Source organism: Scyliorhinus torazame, chromosome 10 (assembly GCF_047496885.1).
Source record: "Scyliorhinus torazame isolate Kashiwa2021f chromosome 10, sScyTor2.1, whole genome shotgun sequence".
Taxonomy (NCBI): domain Eukaryota; kingdom Metazoa; phylum Chordata; class Chondrichthyes; order Carcharhiniformes; family Scyliorhinidae; genus Scyliorhinus; species Scyliorhinus torazame.
The window spans coordinates 119,155,590-119,176,273 of NC_092716.1; the positions used below are offsets into that span (position 1 = coordinate 119,155,590).

At 49.9% G+C, this 20,684-nt stretch overlaps 1 protein-coding gene across 3 annotated transcripts in view; it reads left to right on the plus strand.

The window, feature by feature from the left end:
* Positions 1–1,777: 1,777 nt before the first annotated feature.
* Positions 1,778–20,684, plus strand: part of dnaaf1 (dynein axonemal assembly factor 1) — a 281,897-nt gene continuing 262,990 nt past the window's right edge. For 2 of the 3 annotated variants that reach the window (XM_072518667.1, XM_072518669.1), the window contains exons 1-2: positions 1,778–1,845; positions 7,936–8,003. In XM_072518667.1, coding sequence (XP_072374768.1) covers positions 7,952–8,003 — 52 coding nt within the window. In that variant the 5' untranslated portion in view covers positions 1,778–1,845; positions 7,936–7,951. Of the gene's footprint in view, positions 1,846–7,935; positions 8,004–12,635; positions 12,697–20,684 lie in introns of those variants that run through there. The other variant, XM_072518668.1, reaches the window with a different exon arrangement.

The following is a 20,684-nucleotide window of genomic DNA, read 5'->3' on the forward strand; positions in this document are numbered from 1 at the left end:
GCCCGCACTACCCCATCCCATCCCCCGCACTGCCCCTCACCGCACTGTCCCTCCCCGCACAGCCCCTGCCCCTCCCCCGATCAGCCCCTGCCTCTCCCCCTCCCAGTCCCTGCCCCTCCCCGATCAGCTCCTGCCCCTCCCCCGCACAGCCCGGCCCCTCCCAGCCCCTGCCCCTCCCCGCACAGCCCCTGCCCCTCCCCGTCCCTGCTCCTCCCCGCACAGCCCCTGCCCCTCCCCGCACAGCCCCTGCCCATGCCCCGCACAGCCCCTGCCCATGCCCCTCACAGCCCTGACCCTCTCCCGCACAGCCCCTCCCCGGCACAGCCCCTGCCCCTCCCCGCACAGCCCCTCCCCGTCCCCGCACAGCCCCTCCCCCTCACCGCACAGCCCCTCCCTCGCCCCGCACAGCCCCTCCCTCGCCCCGCACAGCCCCTCCCCGCCCCGCACAGCCCCTCCCCCTCCCAGCCCCTCCCCGTCCCGCACAGCCCCTCCCCCTCCCCGCCCCTCCCCGTCCCAGCCCCTCCCCCGCACAGCCCCTCCCCCTCCCCCGCACAGCCCCTCCCCCTCCCCCGCACAGCCCCTCCCCCGCACAGCCCCTCCCTCGCACAGCCCCTCCCCCTCCCCCTCACAGCCCCTCCCTTGCCCCGCACAGCCCCTCCCCGCCCCGCACAGCCCCTCCCCCACCCCGCACAGCCCCTCCCCCTCCCAGCCCCTCCCCCTCCCCCCCTCCCCCTCCCCCCCTCCCCCTGCCAGCCCCCCCCTCCCCCTGCCAGCCCCTCCCCCTCCCAGCCCCTCCCCCGCACAGCCCCTCCCAGCCCCTCCCCCGCACAGCCCCTCCCCTCCCCCGCACAGCCCCTCCCCCGCCCCCGCACAGCCCCTCCCCCGCCCCCGCCCAGCCCCTCCCCCGCCCCGCCCCCGCACAGCCCCTCCCCCTCCCCGCACAGCCCCTCCCCCGCACAGCCCCTCCCCCTCCCCCGCACAGCCCCTCCCCCTCCCCGCACAGCCCCTCCCCTCCCCCGCACAGCCCCTCCCCGCACAGCCCCTCCCCCTCCCCGCACAGCCCCTCCCCCTCCCCGCACAGCCCCTCCCCTCCCCCGCACAGCCCCTCCCCCTCCCCGCACAGCCCCTCCCCCTCCCCGCACAGCCCCTCCCCCTCCCCGCACAGCCCCTCCCCCTCCCCCTCCCCCTCCCCCGCACAGCCCCTCCCCCGCACAGCCCCTCCCCCGCACAGCCCCTCCCCCGCACAGCCCCTCCCCCGCACAGCCCCTCCCCCTCCCCCTCCCCCGCACAGCCCCTCCCCCGCACAGCCCCTCCCCCGCACAGCCCCTCCCCCGCACAGCCCCTGCCCCGCACAGCCCCTCCCCCGCACAGCCCCTCCCCCGCACAGCCCCTCCCCCGCACAGCCCCTGCCCCTCCCCCGCACAGCCCCTGCCCCTCCCCCGCACAGCCCCTGCCCCTCCCCCGCACAGCCCCTGCCCCTCCCCCGCACAGCCCCTGCCCCTCCCCCGCACAGCCCCTGCCCCTCCCCCGCACAGCCCCTGCCCCTCCCCCGCACAGACCCTGCCCCTCCCCCGCACAGCCCCTGCCCCTCCCCCGCACAGCCCCTGCCCCTCCCCCGCACAGCCCCTGCCCCTCCCCCGCACAGCCCCTGCCCGCGCAGTCCCTCCCCCCTGCTACACAGCCCTGCCCCTTTTACCCCCAGTCCCGCCTCTTCACCGCCATTTCCCGGGAGTGCGCATGCGCACAGCTGCCCTGTTTCGTGGTCGCTGAGACCGCGGGGTGTTCTGGGTGTTTGGTCGTTTGTTACCTTGGAATCCGCTGGCGTCCGGGAAACCGTGAGCGAGAGAGTGAGATAGAGACACGTTTATAAATATATATCTAAATATATATATATATATACACACACACACACACACACAGAGGGAGGGAGAGGGAGAAAGAGGCAGAGAGTGAGCAAGAGACACAGTGAGGAAGAGACCAAGAGAAAGAGTGAGAAAGAGACTAAAAGAGGGTGAGAAAGAGACAGAATGAGTGAATGAGAAAGAGAGAGAATGAAAAAGAGACAGAGAAAGAGAGAGAGACAGAGAGAGTGAGAAAGAGACAGAATGAGATAGAGACCGAGAAAGAGCGAGTGAAAAAGGGACAAAGAGATGAGAAAGGGACAAAGTGATAGTGAGAAAGAGAGAGTGAATGATAACGAGACAGAGTGAGGAAGAGACACAGACAGCGACAGATAGAGAGGGGCGGAGAAAGAGAGAGGAGACAGATGAGGCAGATAGAGGAAGAGAGAGACAGAAATAAAAGAGACCGAGAAAGACAGAGAGAAAAAACAGACATAGAACGAGAGAGAGAGCGACACTCCAAGAGACAGGGAGACAGAAAGACCTGAAAGAGTATCACCTGATCTTTTTACAGTTTTACCTTATGATGATGCTCACTGTGCTGTATGGCCTATTTTAATATTGTGTTTTGTGGGTTATGTAGCACAATCAATCACTCACGAGATGAGAAGGAGTCAAACGATGGCTTTATTATGCAGACTTGTTCCCCAGCAGCACAGTTACAGAATGCGGCAGCAGGGAGAACCCGGGCTCTTGTACTCCGCCTTTATGGGTGGAGCCAGCAGGCGGCCTGGTCCAATCGGGATCCAGTGTCTATCTACCAATAGCCTCTCGGCATCCCAGGGTACCTTAATACCCCTAATACATACCACCACATTCACCCCTTGTTAAAAAGGAACCCGGCGGGGTAGTGGGCCGTATGGTGGTAGGGGTTTCCAGAATCGGTACCTAGGATGCCGCTAACAGGGTGGCTGTGCTCTGATACTAACTACTTACAATGCCGCTTTTACTGGGCAACCAAACCAAAAAAATTATTTATAGAGGCATTTTGTGCTTCATTATACAGATTCGATGAGTCGGATGGGTGCCCTGGTCGTCCTCGCCGATCGTCTTAGTCCCGGTGGTGATGCAGGCGCAGGTTCCGGCCTCGTCATCTCTGGGAGCGTTGCGATGCCTCGTCCCGCTTCAATATCCCTATTCGGGGCCGGGGGACCCTGGAAGGGGGCTGTGGGATGGGCCGGCGGGAGGGAGGGGGCGATCGGTGTTGGGGGGGGGGGGGGGGGTGTGTGCGTGGCTCCAGAGGGGGTCACTGGTGTTGGGGGGGTGGGGGGCTCCGGCGGGTGCCAGGTCCCGCAGGGGTGTCCTGTTGGCCGTCGGGGTATGCCACGTAGGCGTATTGAGGGTTCGCGTGGAGGAGATGAACCCTCTCGACCAACGGGTCTGATTTGTGCTTCCACAAAGGCTTTTGGAGCAGGGTGCGTCCCGGGGCTGCCCGCCAGGTCGGAAGTGACATTCCGGAGGAGGACTTCCTAGGGAAGACAAGGAGGCGTTCGTGAGGTGTTTGATTCGTTGTTGTACACAGCAGCGACCGGATGGAGTGGAGGGCATCCGGGAGGACTTCCTGTCAGCGGGAAACTGGGAGACATCTGGACCGCAGGGCCAGTAGGACGGTCTTACAGACCGTTCCGTTCTCTCTCTCTACCTGACCGTTCCCCCGGGGGTTGTAACAGGTCGTCCTGCTCGAGGCGATGCCCTTGCTGAGCAGGAATTGACGCAGTTTGTCGCTCATGAAGGAGGACCCCCTATCGCTATGTATATAGGCGGTGAAACCGAACAGTGTAAAGATGGTTCCGAGGGCTCTAATGACCGTGGCCACGGTCATGTCGGGACAGGGGATAGCGAATGGGAACCGGGAGTATTCGTCAATCACGTTGAGGAAGTACGTGTTGCGATCGGTGGAGGGGAGAGGGCCTTTGAAGTCCAGGCTGAGGCGCTCAAAGGGACGGGAAGCCTTTATCAGGTGCGCTTTATCTGGCCGGTAGAAATGCGGCTTGCACTCTGCGCAGATCTGGCAGTTCCTGGTGGCGGTCCTGACCTCCTCGATGGAGTAGGGCAGGTTACGGGTCTTCACGAAGTGATAGGACTGAGTGACCCCCGGGTGGCAGAGGTCCTCGTGGAGGGTTCGGAGACGTTCCACTTGTGCGTTGGCACACGTGGATAGGGCATCGGAAGGCTTGTTCAGTTTTCCGGGACGATACACAATCTCATAGTTATAGGTGGAGAGTTCGATCCTCCACCGCAAGATCTTGTCGTTCTTGATCTTGCCCCACTGTGCATTATCGAACATGACGGCAACCGACCGTTGGTCAGTGAGGAGAGTGAATCTCCTACCGGCCAGGTAATGCCTCCAATGCCGCACAGCTTCCACTATGGCCTAGGCCTCCTTTTCCACTGAGGAGTGGCGGATTTCTGAAGCGTGGAGAGTACGGGAGAAAAAGGCCACGGGTCTGCCCGCTTCGTTGAGCGTGGCCGCCAGAGCTACGTCAGACGCGTCGCTCTCGACTTGGAAGGGGAGGGACTTGTCGATTGCGTGCATCGTGGCCTTTGCGATATCCGCTTTGATGCGGCTGAAGGCCTGGCGGGCCTCTGTCGACAGAGGGAAAACCGTGGACTAGATTAGCGGACGGGCCTTGTCCGCGTAGTTGGGGACCCACTGGGCGTAATAAGAGAAGAATCCCAGGCAGCGTTTCAGGGCCTTGGAGCAGTGAGGGAGGGGAACTCCATGAGGGGGCTGTCACTCCATTTCGCACTACGTAGCCGAGGATGGCCAGACGGTCGGTGCTAAACACGCATTTCTCCCTGTTGTATGTGAGATTCAGGGCGTTTGTGGTCTGGAGGAATTTTCGGAGGTTGGCGTCGTGGTCCTGCTGGTCGTGGCCGCAGATGGTGACGTTGTCGAGATACGGGAACGTGGCCCGCAAACCGTACCGATCGACCATTCAGTCCATCTCCGTTGGAAGACCGAGACCCCGTTAGTGACGCCGAATGGAACCCTTAAAAAATGGTAGAGCCGCCCATCTGCTTCGAAGGCAGTGTATTTTCTGTCGCTCGGGCGGATGGGGAGCTGGTGGTAGGCGGACTTAAGGTCCACCGTGGAAAAGACCTTGAACTGTGCAATCCGATTGACCATGCCGGATATGCGGGGGAGAGGGTACGCATCCAGCTGCGTGTACCTATTGATGGTTTGACTATAGACTACGACCATCCTCTGCTTCTCCCCGGTCTTTACAACTACCACCTGGGCTCTCCAGGGGCTGTTTAGCACAGGGCTGAATTGCTGGCTTTGAAAGCAGACCAAGGCAGGCCAGCAGCATGGTTCAATTCCCATAACAGCCTCCCCGAACAGGTGCCGGAATGTGGTGACTAGGGGCTTTTCACAGTAACTTCATTTGAAGCCTACTTGTGACAATAAGCGATTTTCATTTCATTTCAGGGACTATTGCTGGCCTGAATTATGCCTTTCCTCAGCAGCTGCTGGACTTCTGACCGGATAAAAGATCGGTCCTGGACGCTGTACCGTCTGCTCCGAGTGGCGACTGGTTTGCAATCCGGGGTGAGGTTCGCGAACAGGGAAGGCGGATCGACCTTGAGGATCGCGAGGTTGCAGATAGTGAGTGGGGGTATAGGGCCTCCGAATTTAAACGTTAAGCTCTGGAGATTGCACTGAAAATCCAATCCCAGGAGTGTGGCAGCGCAGAGGTGGGGAAGGACGTACAGCCGGTAGTTTTTGAACTCCCTCCCCTGCACCGTGAGGTTAGTGATGCAAAACCCTTTTATCTCTACCGAATGGGACCCCGCCGCCAGAAAAATGTTTTGATTACTCGGGTGGATCGGAAGGGAACAGCGTCTTACCGTATCAGGATGTATAAAACTCTCCGTGCTCCCAGAGTCGATCAGGCAGGGCATCTCGTACCTGTTTCCGAATATCGTTGTCGATGCCGTCTGGAGCGTTCGCAGCCGCGAATGGTCCAGGGTCACCAAAGCCAGTCGTAATTGTTGCACCGGGGCGTTTTCTTCAGGCCCCGTGTGGCCATCGATCCAGGGGTCCTTAGACTTCAGCCAAGATGGCGCCGTCCTTGGGTCGCACATGGTCGGGGGTGAGCAAGATGGCGCCGCCCAAGGATCGCACGTTGCTGGGGAGCACAAAATGGCGGCGTCCATCCCTCCCGCGTGGAGTCCGGGACCCAAGATGGTGGCACCCGTTGGCTGCACATGGATCGCTGGGGGGGGGGGTTGAGTTTGGGGTTCTCCCCCGGAGATTGCGGCTACCCCCCCCGGGCCTGGCACACAGCGACGAAATGCCCCTTTTTCCCGCACCCTTTACAGAGGGTCGGGCAGCGCATCCGGGGGTGTTTCCCTTGCCCGCAAAAGTAGCAGCGGGGCACCCCCGGGTGATCTGCTGCTCTGGCAGCGCAGACCTGTGGGGGGGGCAGGGGGCCCCGGGGGTTCGGTCGCGACGGGGGTCCACGGTGCCCAAGGGTCTGCCGCGCGGTCGGGGGCGTAGGAGCGGGCGTTCTGTGACGCCACATCGAACGTGGCCGCAAGGGCCCGTGCCTCTTTGAGGCCTAGTGTGTCTCTTTCAAGCAATCGCTGGCGAATTTGGGACGAAAGTATACCTGCCACGAATGCATCTCGGACCAGCAGCTCTGTGTGTTCATTCGCCGCAACCGATGGGCAGTTGCAATTTCTCCCCAGTATCAACAGTGCATTGTAGAATTCATCCAGCGATTCCCCGGGGATCTGCCGTCTCGTCGCGGGCTGGTGGTGTGCGTAGACCTGGTTGACGGACCGAACGTAGATTCCAATCAGCATCGCGATCGCCGTCGGGAAATCCTCTGCATCCTCTATAAGCGTGTAGATATCAGGGCTCACCCTAACATGCAGGACCTGGATTTTATGTTCCTCTGTAGGTATGCCAGGGGCAGTTCGGAGGTATCCCTGGAAACACGCTAACCAATGTTTAAACGTGGCCGCTGCGTTTGCCGCGTGGGGGCTGATTCGCAGACACTCCGGCATGATTCGGAGCTCCATGTCCTTAAAAGTTTGCGTAATAAATTGTAGCACAATCAATCACTCACGAGACGAGATGAGAAGAAGTAGAACGATGGCTTTATTACGCAGACTTGTTCCCCAGCAGCACAGTTACAGAATGCGGCAGCAGGGAGAACCCGGGCTCTTATACTCCGCCTTGCTGGGTGGAGCCAGCAGGCGGCCTGATCCAATCGGGATCCAGTGTCTATCTACCAATAGCCTCTCGGCATCCCAGGGTACCTTAATACCCCAAATACATACCACCACAGGTTACATCCATGGGGATTGTCTACATCAGTGATGGGTAACCTTGGCTAGTGAATGAACCGCATGAGTGGCCCTCCTTCATCTCAGTCGGGCTTGGTGACATTTAATACATGCTGAATATTTCATGACGAGTTAGAGAAAATGTTTAATCATTTACATATTAATTGAATTGTCACCAACTTCAAATGGTAAAAACAAAATAAACATTTACGCTTTGAATGCAGAGGGAGTGCATGGCTCTGGCTCTCATTATCAATGTGTGCAATCAGCACGTACCACACCGACCCTGCAGTTGCTTGATGTGTATATCACTTCAGTCATATTCGTCGGAAAAAAGCTACTCGGATGGAAATCAGCAGAATGTGACAACCCTGCACATGGGAAACGGGTCAATAAAATGTCTCGCGGACTGCACCCAAACCCACATGGGTCGCATATGGCCCCTGGGCTGTAAATTGTCCACGACTGGTCTATATAGTGTCAGTATCCATGGTTATTGTCTGTATGATGTTGCCACCTACATGTCGTCGCTGGTAAGTTACTGTTCTTATTTGTATTGTGGTACCTCAGTAAAGCACCCGTGCACTCTGATTGGAATAAGATTGAAACTGCTCAGCAGCTCAAATTTCTCAATCATCAAAGATAGACACTATTTCCTTTAAAAGCAAACGCTTAACAATAAATGATTCTTTGAAAAGCGGCATAACTTCCTTTTTTCTTGCTGTTTCGGTTGCAGATAATTTATTTTGATAATGTCAGCAATGGGAGATTGGATACAGCAAACTCAGATTGAAGATCACCAAGGTGAGTAAGAGGCCCTTCAAAGTCATGGTAGACAATTGAGTTTAAGAGGCGGCTGCCGATCCACAGGTCACTGAAAGTGGCAACACAGGTGGAGAAGGTAGTTAGAAGTCGTACGGCATGCTTCCCTTCATCGGCCGGGGCATTGAGTATAAAAATTGGCAAGTTATGTTGCAGTTGTATAGAACCTTAGTGTAGTGGAATATAGTGTTCAGTTCTGGTCGCCACACTACCAGAAGGATGTGGAGGCTTTGGAAAGGGTACAGAAGAGGTTTACCAGGATTTTGCCTGGTATGGAGGGCAATAGCTATGAGGAGAGGTTGAATAAACTTGGTTTGTTCGCACTGGAACAACGGAGGTTGAGGGGCGACCTGATAGAAGTTTACAAAGTTATGAAGGACATGGACAGAGTAGATAGAAGTTCTTTTTCCCCAGGGTGGAAGAGTCAATTACCAGGAGTCATAGGTTTAAAGTGCGAGGGGCAAAGTTTAAAGGAGATAGAAACATTGTAAAATTAGGAGCAGGAGGAGGCCATTTGGCCCTTCAAGTCATTCATTTTTGTTTTTAAATTTAGAGTACCCAATTATTATTTTTTTCCAATTAACGGGCAATTTAGTGTGGCCAATCCATCTAACCTGCACATCTTTGGGTTGTGGGGGTGAAACCCAAGCAGACATGGGGAGAATGTGCAAACTCCGTATGGACAGTGACCCAGGGCCGGGATTTGAACCCGGGTTTGCAGCGCCATAGTCCCAGTGATAACCACTGTGCCACATACTGCCCCCGCTCCACCATTCATGATGACCATGACTGATCATCGAACTCAGTAGCCTAACCCTGCTTTCACCCATATCCTTTGATCCCCTTCGTCCTAAGTGCTATATCCAACTACTTCTTGAAACCATACAATGTTTTGGATTCAATGACTTTCTGTGGTTGTTGCTCTCTTTGGTTGGCTCTGAATATGGCGGTCAATATGGTCGTCTTCCTTAATCCTAATTACATTTGCTCTAGAGTCACCAGGTATCTTTCGATACCGCCACAAGGTTCAAACCCGAATATTGATCAAAGACTCGATACACCAGTTAGTTCAGAGACAATGCTTATTTATTTACACACACAGTTAAATCTACTTATGCACGAAACTCTAAAGACTAAACTATCACTACTGCTAAAGCCTATACTTAGCTTCGGGCGCCCACTCAGACAGAGGAACAATGGCCGTTGTTCGGTTCTGAGGCTGCTGGCGTCGAACTGGTACAGGGGAACAGCTAAGGTCGTCTGTCTGGTATTGTGCGTTGACCTTGGACTTACTTGCTTCTGGTGCAGCTGGTGGACGGGTCTCTCCTCGGTGAGAGCCGGGTCCAAGAGACCAATTCTCTCTTGGGGGCTTCTTATACCCAAAGAGGCTTCGTGCTCTTTTGGATGGGCCTTGAACTTGGCCCCAATCAATTGGGCCGTTTCTTGCTCATTCTTATTGATTTCAACCAATAAAGGGGTGGGTGCCCTGATGGCGTGTCCTAGGTGGCCGTTGGCCTGCTTTGTTTCGGTCTCCTCTGGCGCCGGGTGTCTGCCTCAGTATCGGTTACTCAAATGTTACTCTTTTGTTCCCGCAGATGGGCCATTAGTATGCTAATGGGCCTACAGTTTTGGTCTTGTCTGGGAGCTGCGGCTCCAATATACAGACAAGCTCTGAACCTGCTTGTTTTCTCAGCATTGTCCATTTTCCCGGCAATCTTTGCAAAGTGTCCATTTTGTAATCGGGAAGTGGCCATCCACCAATTCCACAGGCTCACCACTCTCTGGGTGAAGACATTTCTCTTCATCCCTGTCCTAAATTGTCTACCCGATATCCCCTGGTGACCCCTGGTTTTGGACCCACCCACCATCGGGAACATCCTTCCTGCATCTGTGCTATCCAGTCTTGTTAGAGGTTTGTAGATTTCTATGAGGTTCCCTCCCTCATTCTTCTGAACTCCAGCGAATACGATCCTAACCGATTTAATCTCTCCTCGTATGTCAGTCCTGTTAGACTTTTTAGTTGCTGTGATATGAAGAGTCTAAAGTTCTGTTCCTTTTTCACAAACACACATTTATTTAATTCCAACAGCCTTTGCACAAAACTCTTAACTATACATCACCTGACAGAGGCCACCTGAAGCCCCTTTACACATCAGTGTCAATTAATGGATACTTAGCATAAATGAGACAACTAATTGCAATGTCTCTTAACCCATTACTTAACAGTCTCCCCTTTGTGGAAGCCTGGATAAATGATGTGGAAGCCTGGATAAATGATATGACAGGGTTTCTCAAGTTGGAAAGGATAAAGTTTGCCTTGCGAGGGTCTGTGCAGGGGTTCTCCAGGCTGGGGCAACCGTTCCTAGACCATCTCGCGGAGCGTTAGATGGAGTTTGGTCGACAGCAGCAGCAACCCGGGGGGGGGGGGGGGGGGGAAGAGGGAGGGATAGGGAATGGGGGTTCTTCGGGGGGGGGGATCTGAGCAAGAAAATACATGAACGATCCGGAAAACTGATATGTACTGGAGGAATGCAATGTACAAAGTTCTGTATCATATTGATTTGCCATGTTTATGTCTTGCTATGCGAGTTGTTTCTTCTTTTTTGTTACGGGGGGGGGGGGGGGGGGCTGTTTATATGGTTGAAAATTCTGTTAAAAATTCTTAATAAACATATTTTTTTTAAAAAAACAGTCTCCCCTTCCTTGGAGGAAAAAATAATAATTAGGTGAAAACAAAATTTCAAGAAACTAAAAAACACACATGATTTCTCCCCCTTTTTTTTGTTTGGACGAGAAAGAAAAAAAAAACAGTCACAGAAACCAGCGCCCTTCATTAACAATATCCAAAAGTTTATTTTCGTAAAACAGTCTGACAGTTGATAGCTCCTGTCGACCCATTTAATTTTTGTTATTTCCCCTCTGTCCAACATCTGCTTCAAACTTGCGATGTCTATCCGTAACCTCTTTTCATTGACACTTTTTGTAGAGTGCACATTTTCCCACAGGGATTTATTGTCAATGTGACAGTCAATAGGTATATTACCCAAATCCCATAATCCCAAAATTTCTGTCAATATCATACTTATGTAAAAAGCCATATCCACCGCCTCTACAAGGCTTAACGTCTCTGCAGCCAAAGTGCCAGTCTCCTTATTTTCTTTGTTTCCCACACAAGCGGGCAACATTTACCATTGTTCCCCAAAAGGAAAATTATAAAACCTCCTGCGCTTGAAACCCCATCACATAAATTTGTGTAGGACGCATCACTATAAACTATGAGTTTCAAGTGCCTAAGGTCACCGGAAACCAGGAACTTCAAAACACACTCCTGCATTTTTAGTTTGGCCAATGCTTTATTTGCTCTTATTATGTCTTCCACTTTGGGATCATTCATTTTTGTACTCAACTTTAAGACATCAAAACTCACGTCCGGTCTAGTCTGTCTACCTAACCAGTTCAGTTGCCCAATTAAACTTCGCAGTTGCTCTTCTTCTATCTTTGAAACCATTGCGTCTTTTTCTGAAACTCGGCCACGACTAATTGCTATTGGGCTGATGCTTTCCAAATAAGATTGCTGATGTAAAGTTGCCCCTAACTTAGTCTGTCCAATTTCCAGTCCAATATATTTAAATGCACCGGAAGCCTGACTTCCAACCCTGAATTCTTTCCTCAAACCAGAGATTACAATAGCTTCAAAATCACTAGTCCCACCCCACAAAAAATCATCGACATGCATCATGAAAATGCCAGAAAGATTTCCTTTATCGTGCCAGTAAAACATTGCAGGATCTGCTTTCAACTGGCAACAGCCTAACTTTAACAAAACTGACCTGACTGAAAAATACCAGACTCTAGATGCATCATTTAATCCATATACACATTTGTTCAACTTCCAGAGTACCCCTTCTGTGTTAGCTGCTTCTTTAGGAGGACGGAGAAAAATGTCTCTCTGGAGCTGATCAAAAAGGCAGCTTTTATATCGATAGATTTGCATTCCCATGCCTTTGTGGCTAATAGAGCCAAGAAGATCTTTAAAATAACCTTTCCTGCTGTAGGTGAATCTACCCTTAAATCCTGATCTTCTAAGTTTTCTTCAAATCCCCTTGCCACAAGCCTGGCCTTTGCCTTATAAGTTCCATCTGGAAGAACCTTCTCCGTGCAAATCTATCTGTGGGATAGAGCTCTTTGTCCCCAATCCGGTACTTCTGTGTATACCCCAAATTCACTCCAACTATGCAATTCTTGCTGTTTATCTTCTTTGATAACTTTTTCATTTAATTTATTTGAAGCCACCAAAAATCTCACGTGCATGTGGGCTTCTACTCCTATTAGTATTCGTAGTCTTACTCCTGTTCCGAGATCTTGATAAACTACGTCCCCTCTCCCGCCTGGTATCTCGTTCTGTACAGCTACTGCTTGATCTTTCCCTTCTGCTGTGGGATGTCCTTCCAATAGTTCTTGACCTTTTCCTGCGGACTTGTTCACTATCCGATGCACTGTCTGAACTGGCACTGCGTTTCTGTGCCCTCCATTTTTGAACTTTGTTTTCCCAATCCATTGTCTTGACTCCTTCCCCTGAATGCTGTACATTCAACCAATGTTTATACTTTCCAGTGGCCTTCCCTGCTCTACTAATACCAGTTGCATCCTTCCATTGACTAGACCCTTCAGGCAAGTATGTCACTTTTTTACCAACTTTTGGCCCTTCGGAAAAATGGCCTGTTCTAATTCATCAGAAGTGTTGTGTTCCTCCACAGAAACCCTGTCTATAGTTAATGGGTCCTCATAGTTCTGGAACACATGCGTACCAGATGACTCTGGTTCCTTGTCATGTCTGTCTGTTCTGTCTAAATTTGAAAGTTTGTAATCTGTACCCATTATCCTTGATGAATGTACCCTAACAGTTTGATTACCATGTTGCAAAATAATTGTTTTGCCATCTATGCCTATGATCTTCCCTGGGCCTTTCCATTCATTAGAATTGTCTCTCTTATAGCAGAAAAATGGCACCTGATGGCCGCACGTTATGTCTTAAAGCTCTGCGAATTCGTTCAGAGACTTCTGCTTCCAAAAAAGCTTTTCTACTGCTGTGTAATGCATTTAAATGTTCAGCAAAACCAGAGCTAATTGTAGTCCCCTCCCAAGCTGGAGGCTGGTCATCCAAAATGGACGGAATTTTAGGATTTCTACCAAACACTAATTGATAAGGACTATAGCCCCCAACCATCTGCAGTGAATTCTTTGCATGTACTGCCCATGCTAAAGCTGAATTAAGCCTGCAATTTGGTTGATCTGCCAAAATTTCACGAAGCATGTCATCGATGACAGCATGATTTCTTTCACAGACACCATTACAAATGGGCTTTCTGCAGCCGTATTCATAACTCTGATATTCATCTTTTCTCACATATCCCTAAACTCATCATTAGCAAATTCTCCCCCATTGTCCATAGGGGCTGACTAAACAGCAGGGGCTGTTTAGCACAGGGCTAAATCGCTGGCTTTGAAAGCAGACCAACGCAGGCCATCAGCACGGTTCAATTCCCGTAACAGCCTCCCCGAACAGGCGCCGGAATGTGGCGACTAGGGGCTTTTCACAGTAACTTCATTTGAAGTCTACTTGTGACAATAAGCGATTTTCATTTCATTCATAACGAATTTTGCAGGTGGACCCATTCCTGTTCCTATCCATTTTACCACGATATGATCCAGAATTACTCTCCTTTCTTTACTTTGTACAATCGTTGATTGACTAAATCTGGTTGCTAAATCTACAAAATGCTAAATAAATATATTATTTGCTTTATCCCAGATCTTAAGGTCCATGGCCACAATGTCGTTAAAATCCCTGGCCAAAGGTAGGGTTACTATCGGTTGTGCTGGTGTCCTTCTGTACTTCTTACAAACTTGACAGCGGTCACTAATCTGTTCTATCAGTTTAGTATAGTCATCGTCCCTTACCCCTGCATCCTTTAATACATTTTTCAGCCTCCGAGGAGACGGATGTGCAAATTGCCTATGCAGTTTTAATACCACAAGCTTTTTATCAGCTAAAGTCCCATTTTCAACTGCCATTAACACATCCTTAACCACTCTACTTGAAATATTATTTGTCAGTAATGGAATACAGTGGTGCCCCGACTGTGTAAATTGTAAGTCCGCCGTCTTTCCAAAAACTGTTTCCTTATCCTGTTCCATATCCAGTTTCATGTGTGCTTTCTTCAGTGACGGTCTGCTCAGAAGCAAAGGTATCTCACTTGATACAACATCCGTGCTAATGAAATGATTCACTCCGGCAATATTGCAAGGGATCACCACTCTTTTCAGCGACTTCAGAGTATTATCATCCCCAAACCTGAAACGTGTTTAACTTTCAAATTCCTTAACCTTGTTACGATTTTCAGCATTCAAAGAGTCCAGGTAACATTTTAACCAGTCAATTCCACACACAGTAGATGTGCAGCCACTGTCCAATACAGCACAGTTGAAGGATTCTGCATCCAACACCCTCATTACCGGCGTAAAACTGCTTGTCAATAGGACAATGCCTTCTTTCTGGTCACTATCTTTTTCCTCTTCTGACTCTTCCGTGTCATGTGTCGCTTCAAACACTCTATCATAACGAGTTGGACAGTTGAAAGCAGAATGGTATTGAGAGTCACATCGAAAACATCGATTTATCATGCCCCGTGCATTTCTGGGGTTCATCTTCCTATTGTAGGTTATAACTGGGTTTTTGTCTTCATAATTTCCTTGTCTCGGTCTCCTTCTATAGTCTTGAGCCTGTTCGTAGCCATACGATTTCGCCATCCTGTTAGTAGTGTATCTTCCATATTTTGCCTTATTGCAGGCTGACCTATTTGGGTCATCAGAGCCATCGGAATCGAATGTTTCCCCAAAAACTTTTGTAAAGCTTTTGTCATCTGTTCGAATAAGGTATCCTTATCAGTAAACTGAACTCCTGTCAAAACCAGGAGCCTATCCATGTTGCTCACTCTAGCACAGTCAAGTAATTTAAAGGCCAACACAGACTGTGGAAATTCCAGGTTGTGTTTCTGCAGCCTTTTATATAGTCTGCCAAATTCTATTATATAGTCTTCCATGGAGATATCCTCCATTTTCCGGAACTTATCCAAATCCGACCATGCTTCATACGCACTTAACAAGTCATCTTTCTTATAAATCTTATTCATATAATGTAATAAAGTCTCCAGACCCTCTTCTGAGTCTAACTCTTCCAATTCCAGCTCAGAAAGCACTTTGTTTCGGATTTTACTGCCATATGGTAGAGAAGGAGCCAATGCCATACCTTGTTTTCTTTCCCAAAGCAGTTACCTTAGTCCATATAACTACTGCACTTCTCCATTGGTCATACGATTCCCTTTCAGAAAATAAGGGAGGATAGTCACATCCAGCCATCTTTATCCTTGGTTCAGCCATATATCCCTTTTTTTTTTTTCTCACTCACTCCTTGGTTTCATCTGGAAAAGTTGTACCTTTCAACCCTTCACATTTACACAGCAACCATCCTCTGCTACCAATTGTTATACGTTTTAGTTGCTGTGATATGAAGAGTCTAAAGTTCTGTTCCTTTTTCACAAACACATTTATTTCATTCCAACAGCCTTTGCACAAAACTCTCACTTTACATCACCTGACAGAGGCCACCTGATGCCCCTTTACTACAAGTCCTGCCATCCCTGCAATCAGTCTGGTAAACCTTTGCTGCACTCCCTCTACAGCTAGGACAACCTTCCTCCGATAAGGCTGCACATATTCCAGGTGTGGCCTCACCAAGGCCCTGTATAATTTCAGCAATCCACCCCTGCGCCTGTACTCGAAACCTCTCTTAATGAAGGCCTGTTTATCATTTGCCTTCTTTACCGCCTGCTGCATCTGCTTGCATACCTTCAATGACTGGCGTACAAGGGGCAGCATGGTAGCACAGTGATTAGCACAGTTGCTTCACAGCTCCAGGGTCCCAGGTTCGATTTCCGACTTGGGTCACTGTCTGGAGTCTGCATGTTCTCCCCGTGTCTGTGTGGGTTTCCTCCGGGTGCTCCGGTGTCCTACAGTCCAAAGATGTGCATGTTAGGTGGATTGGCCACCCTAAAATTGCCCTTAGTGTCCAAAAAGGCTAGATGCGGTTACTGGGTTATAGAACATAGAACATAGAACAATACAGCGCAGTACAGGCCCTTCGGCCCACGATGTTGCACCGAAACAAAAGCCATCCAACCTACACTATGCCATTATCATCCATATGTTTATCCAATAAACTTTTAAATGCCCTCAATGTTGGCGAGTTCACCACTGTAGCAGGTAGGGCATTCCACGGCCTCACTACTCTTTGCGTAAAGAACCTACCTCTGACCTCTGTCCTATATCTATTACCCCTCAGTTTAAAGTTATGTCCCCTCGTGCCAGCCATATCCATCCGTGGGAGAAGGCTCTCACTGTCCACCCTATCCAACCCCCTGATCATTTTGTATGCCTCTATTAAGTCTCCTCTTAACCTTCTTCTCTCCAACGAAAACAACCTCAAGTCCATCAGCCTTTCCTCATAAGATTTTCCCTCCATACCAGGCAACATCCTGGTAAATCTCCTCTGCACCCGCTCCAAAGCCTCCACGTCCTTCCTATAATGCGGTGACCAGAACTGTACGCAATACTCCAAATGCGGCCGTACCAGAGTTCTGTACAGCTGCAACATGACCTCCCGACTCCGGAACTCAATCCCTCTACCAATAAAGGCCAACACTCCATAGGCCTTCTTCACACCCCTATCAACCTGGGTGGCAACTTTCAGGGATCTATGTACATGGACACCTAGATCCCTCTGCTCATCCACACTTTCAAGAACTTTACCATTAGCCAAATATTCCGCATTCCTGTTATTCCTTCCAAAGTGAATCACCTCACACTTCTCTACATTAAACTCCATTTGCCACCTCTCGGCCCAGCTCTGCAGCTTATCTATATCCCTCTGTAATCTGCTACATCCTTCCACACTATCGACAACACCACCGACTTTAGTATCGTCTGCAAATTTACTCACCCACCCTTCTGCGCCTTCCTCTAGGTCATTGATAAAAATGACAAACAGCAACGGCCCCAGAACAGATCCTTGTGGTACTCCACTTGTGACTGTACTCCATTCTGAACATTTCCCATCAACCACCACCCTCTGTCTTCTTTCAGCTAGCCAATTTCTGATCCACATCTCTAAATCACCCTCAATCCCCAGCCTCCGTATTTTTTGCAATAGCCTACCGTGGGGAACCTTATCAAACGCTTTGCTGAAATCCATATACACCACATCAACTGCTCTACCCTCGTCTACCTGTTCAGTCACCTTATCAAAGAACTCAATAAGGTTTGTGAGGCATGACCTACCCTTCACAAAGCCATGCTGACTATCCCTGATCATATTATTCCTATCTAGATGATTATAAATCTTGTCTCTTATAATCCCCTCCAAGACTTTACCCACTACAGACGTGAGGCTCACCGGCCTATAGTTGCCGGGGTTGTCTCTGCTCCCCTTTTTGAACAAAGGGACCACATTTGCTGTCCTCCAGTCCTCTGGCACTATTCCTGTAGCCAATGATGACATAAAAATCAAAGCCAAAGGTCCAGCAATCTCTTCCCTGGCCTTATGGGGATAGGGTGGAGGTGTGGGATGTTCTTTCCAAGGGTCGGTGCAGACTCTATAGGCCAAAAGGCCTCCTTCTGCACTGTAACGTCTATGTCGATGTCTAGGTCTTGTTGTACGTTCCCCTCCCCTAATTTATGTCATTCAGATAATAGTCTGCCTTCCTGCTTTTGCTACCAAAGTGGATAACCTTGCATTTATCCAAATTATGCTACATGTGCCATTCGTTTGTCCACTCGCTCAACTTGTCCAAATCACACTGAAGGATCTCTGCACCCTCCTCACCGCTCAACCTACCACTGAACTTGGTATCATCTGCAAATTTGCAGATATGACATTTTGTTCCCTCATCTAAATTATTAATATATATCGTGAATAGCTGGTGTCCGAGCACCGATCCCTGCGGTACCCCACTAATCATTGCCTGCCAATTTGAAAAAGACCCGTTAGTACCTACTTTTTTGTTTCCTGTCAGCCAACCTGGTTTCTATCCATCTCAAGACACTACCCCCAATCCCATGCGCTTTAATTTTACACGCTAATCTTGTAAGTGTGACTTTGTCAAAAGCCTTCTGAAAGTCCAAATACACTGGCTCCCCTTCATCAATTCTACTAGTTACATTCTCGAAGAATTCCAGTAGATTTGTCAAGCATGATTTCCCCTTCATAAATCCATGCTGACTGTCCGATCCTGCAACTGTTTTCTAATTATGTTGCTATAAAATCTTTGATAATGAATTCTAGAATTTTCCCTACTACCAAAGTCAGACGTACTGGACTATAATTCCCTGATTTCTCTCTACCTCCCTTTTTTAAATAGTGGAGTTACATTAGCCACCCTTCAATCTGCAGAAACTGTTCTGCAGTCTACAGTATCCTGGAAGATGACCACCAATGCATCCACTATTTCTAGGGACACCTCCTGCTGTACCCTGGGATGTAGATTACGAAGCCCTGGGGATTTATCAGCCTTCAATCCCATCAATTTCGCCAAACCATTTCTCTACTGATAGTTATCTCCTTCAGTTCCTCCCTCTCATTAAACCCTGCATTCGCCAACATTTCTGGTATTTTATTTGCGTCATCATTTCTGAAGACAGAAACAAAGTATGTATTTAGCTGATCAGCCATTCCTTTCTCCCCTATTACACATTCCCCTGTTTCTGACTGTAAGGGACAATTGTCTTCACCAATTTTTTCTTTTCACGTACATATAGAATCTTTTACAGTCAGTTTTTCTGTTCCCTGCAAGCTTACTTTCGTATTCTATTTTCTCTTAATCAATCCCTTGGTCCTTTGCTGAATTCTAAACAGCTCCCAATCCACAGACCTATTGTTTTTCTTGGCCAATTTGTATGCTACTTCCTTGGATCGAATACTCTCCTTAATTTCATTTGTAAGCCATGGATTGGCACCTTTCCAGTTTTACTTTTGTGCCAGACAGGAATAAACAGATATGCGAGAGACGTTTTTTACTCCGAGGGTAGTGGGTGCCTGGAACTCGCTGCCGAAGGGGGTGGTGAAAGCAGGTATGATACTGATACTTAAGGGGCGTCTTGCCAACATGAATAGGGTGGGTTTGGAGGGATACGGACCCCAGAAGTGTAGAAGGTTTGGGGTTAGACGGGCAGCATGCTCAGCGCAGGCTTGGAAGGCTGAAGTGCCTGTTCCTGTGCTGTACTTTTCTTTGTTCTTTGTACATGGCAGCTTGTGTCGATGAATTGGATGCCTCACCCCATTTGTTAAAACCATTAGACCAAGGAGCAGATTAAGCCACTCAGCCCATCGAGTCTGCTCCGCCATTCAATCATGGCTAATATTTTTCTCATCCCCATTCTCCTGCCTTCTCCCCATAACCCCTGATCCTCTTATTAATCAAGAACCTTTCTATCTCTGTCTTAAAGTCACTCAGTGATTTGGCCTCCACAGCCTTCTGCAGCAAAGAGTTCCACAGATTCACCACCTCTCTGGCAGAAGAAATTCCTCCTCATCTCTGTTTTAAAGGAGCGTCCCTTTAGCCTGAGATTGTGCCTCTGGTTCTAGTTTTTCCCGCAAGTAGAAACATCCTCTCCACGTCCATTCTATCCAGGCCTCGCTGTATCCTGTATGTTTCAATAAGATCCCATCTCGTCCTTCGAAACTCTCAACAAGTACAGACCCCGAGTCCTCAACCGTTCCTCATAGGGCAAGCTCTTCATTCCAGGGATCATTCTTGTCAACCTCCTCTGGATCCTTTCCAAGGCCAGCACATCCTTCCTTGGATGTGGGCCCAAAACTACTTACAATACTCCAAATAGGGTTTGACCAGAGCCTTATACACCCTCAGAAGTACATCACTGCTCTTGTATTCTAGCCCTCTCGACATGAATGCTAACATTGTATTTGCCTTCCGAACTGCCGACTGGACCTGCACGTTAACCTTAGGAGAATCTTGAACAAAGACTCCCAAGTCCCTTTGTGCTTCTGATTTCCAAAGCATTTCCCCATTTAGAAAATAGGCTAGCCTCCATTCCTCCTTCCAAAGTGCATAACCTCACACTTTTCCACATTGTATTCCATCTACCACTTCTTTTCCCACTCTCCTAGCCTGTCCAAGTCCTTCTGCAGCCCCCCCCTCCCCACCTGCATCCTCAAAACTACCTGTCCCTCTTCATATCTTTGTATCATCTTCAAACTTAGCAACAGTGCCTTTAGTTCCTTCTTCCAGATCATTAATGCAGATTGTGAAACGTTGTGGTCCCAGCACAGACCCCTGAGGCACACCACTAGGCACCGGCTGCCATCCTGAAAAAGACCCCTTTATCCCCACTCTCTGCCTTCTGCCAGTCAGCCAATCCTTTATTCATGCCAGGATCGTTTTTGTCCAATGTGTGCAGGAGGGTTTACTGACACAGTATGTAGATAGGCCAACGAGAGGCAAGGCCATATTAGATTTGGTACTGGGTAATGAACCAGGACAGGTGTTAGATTTGGAGGTAGGTGAGCACTTTGGTGATAGTGACCACAAT